Source organism: Lupinus angustifolius, chromosome LG03 (assembly GCF_001865875.1).
Source record: "Lupinus angustifolius cultivar Tanjil chromosome LG03, LupAngTanjil_v1.0, whole genome shotgun sequence".
In the NCBI taxonomy this organism is placed as follows: domain Eukaryota; kingdom Viridiplantae; phylum Streptophyta; class Magnoliopsida; order Fabales; family Fabaceae; genus Lupinus; species Lupinus angustifolius.
In genome coordinates, this window is record NC_032011.1 from 16854961 (window position 1) to 16856823 (window position 1863).

At 34.2% G+C, this 1863-nt stretch overlaps 1 protein-coding gene across 1 annotated transcript; it reads left to right on the plus strand.

The window, feature by feature from the left end:
* On the plus strand, positions 547-876 carry LOC109342384 (cytochrome P450 86B1-like). The gene has a single exon (XM_019580378.1). The coding sequence runs from the start codon at positions 547-549 to the stop codon at positions 874-876; it is 330 nt and encodes a 109-aa protein (XP_019435923.1).

The window sequence follows — 1863 nt, forward strand, 5'->3', positions numbered from 1 at the left end:
ATTATTTTAAGACAACTAATTCCCCCCCGCCCCTCTTAGTTGCACTATGATACTTACAAATAGTAGTTTACAAAATTTATGTTTCCTACATTTCTCTCAAACATTAGAGAAATAGAGGATGATTTCTCAAAGATCAAAATTCAAATATTTTTTTTATGCCTTTCAAGTGTGTCTATTTATAGAGAAATAAAGGTCATTTGGTGAAAAGAAACACCTTTGGACTTCTGCACTAATTCACGAATAGCTATATACTAACACGGTTCAGTTATTATCAGAATGTGTGTTGTAGCTTAGTGGTAAGGCACGATGTTTGCAAGTGATAGATCCTTGGGTCGAATCCTTGCAGTTCATTTATTCATTTTTATTCACGTTAATAATGAATAAAACATGGACAAAACCATCCAAGCAGGATCAAACTCACGACCTCCAATTCATAGCCAATAGGTACAACCACTAAAGCAATTGTCATTTAGTTTCATATACCATGAAATCAAAATATATATATACTAGCTATGCGAATTCAGATATTTTGGGGAAAAGATTGCAATGGGGAGAATGGAGAGTGTGTGGGGAAAAGATTGCTCTGAATTTAAACCCAAAAGGTGGCTGGAAAATGGTGAGTATTGTAAAGAGAGTTCGTTCAAGTTTCCGATTTTTCATGCTGGTCCTAGAATGTATCTTGGGAGAGATATGGCGTATATTCAGATGAAGTCTATTGTAGCTTCTCTTATGAAGATATTTGATATTGATGTAGTGGATAAGGATAAGTGTCCTGAAAATCTATTGTCTTTGACCTTAAAAATGAAGGGAGGATTGTCCGTGAAGGTTAGGGCAAGGGCGAGAGATACAACCAGTGCTTCTACTTCTGGTGGATAACTTATATAGAGGATCAGTAAAGTACTAAAGTTATTTTAAAATAAGTATGTTTTTGTCAAGTAAAGTTGGATGAAAGCTTGATTTGATAAACAATATTGTCTTTAACTTGCTAAATGTTCTCAGCATTCCGTTTCAATTTTAAGACAAACTTACTTCACTTTATTATTTGTTTCATACAATACAGTAGAAAGAAAACGAATTGGGGTTCTCATGGCATAGACTAGGGGAGGAACTAATAAAGTGTTGATCTAGTGTTGTAAAGTCGTGCTAGATCCCCAGAAAGACTAATAAGTCACGAGACCGATTCATGAGAGCGACACTTATTGGGATGAACAATCATGCATCCCGAAATCAATTAGTTACTTACCCTTAAACTAAAGGGATATTATTGATAGCACCAAAAAAAAAAAAAGAGGGATGGAAAATGTTGAATTTATATAATATTCAAGGTTGAATTAGTAATACATATTTTGCCTTGCGGTTGTTGTGTAATTCAAGGTGCATGTTGACTGTGGAGCTTAGAAAAATCATTTTACTTCCAATTCTTATACAACATATACAATTGTTATAAGTAAGGACTCTCTCAATTAATGGAGAGACGAGTATTACAAAAACAAAGGAAACAATGACATAGTAAGATATTTCTATTATTTTATACACAATAAAATAACACTTTTTTATTGAAAACACATAAAGAATATTGGATACCTAATAAAGCATAATCTGTTTTGCAGGAAGATTTGAGAGCCGCTTGCAACTTATGGTATCTAGATAGCGGCTGCTCAAAACATATGACGGGCGATAAAAGTAAATTCTATGTCCTGACTCCAAGGGACAAAGGATACGTCACATATGGTGACAATAACAAAGGAAGAATACTTGGAGTTGGTAGAATTGGAAAGCCACCCTCAACTACAATAGAAGGAGTATTATATGTTGAAGGACTCAAGCATAACCTTCTAAGCATAAGTCAATTGTGCGACAAAG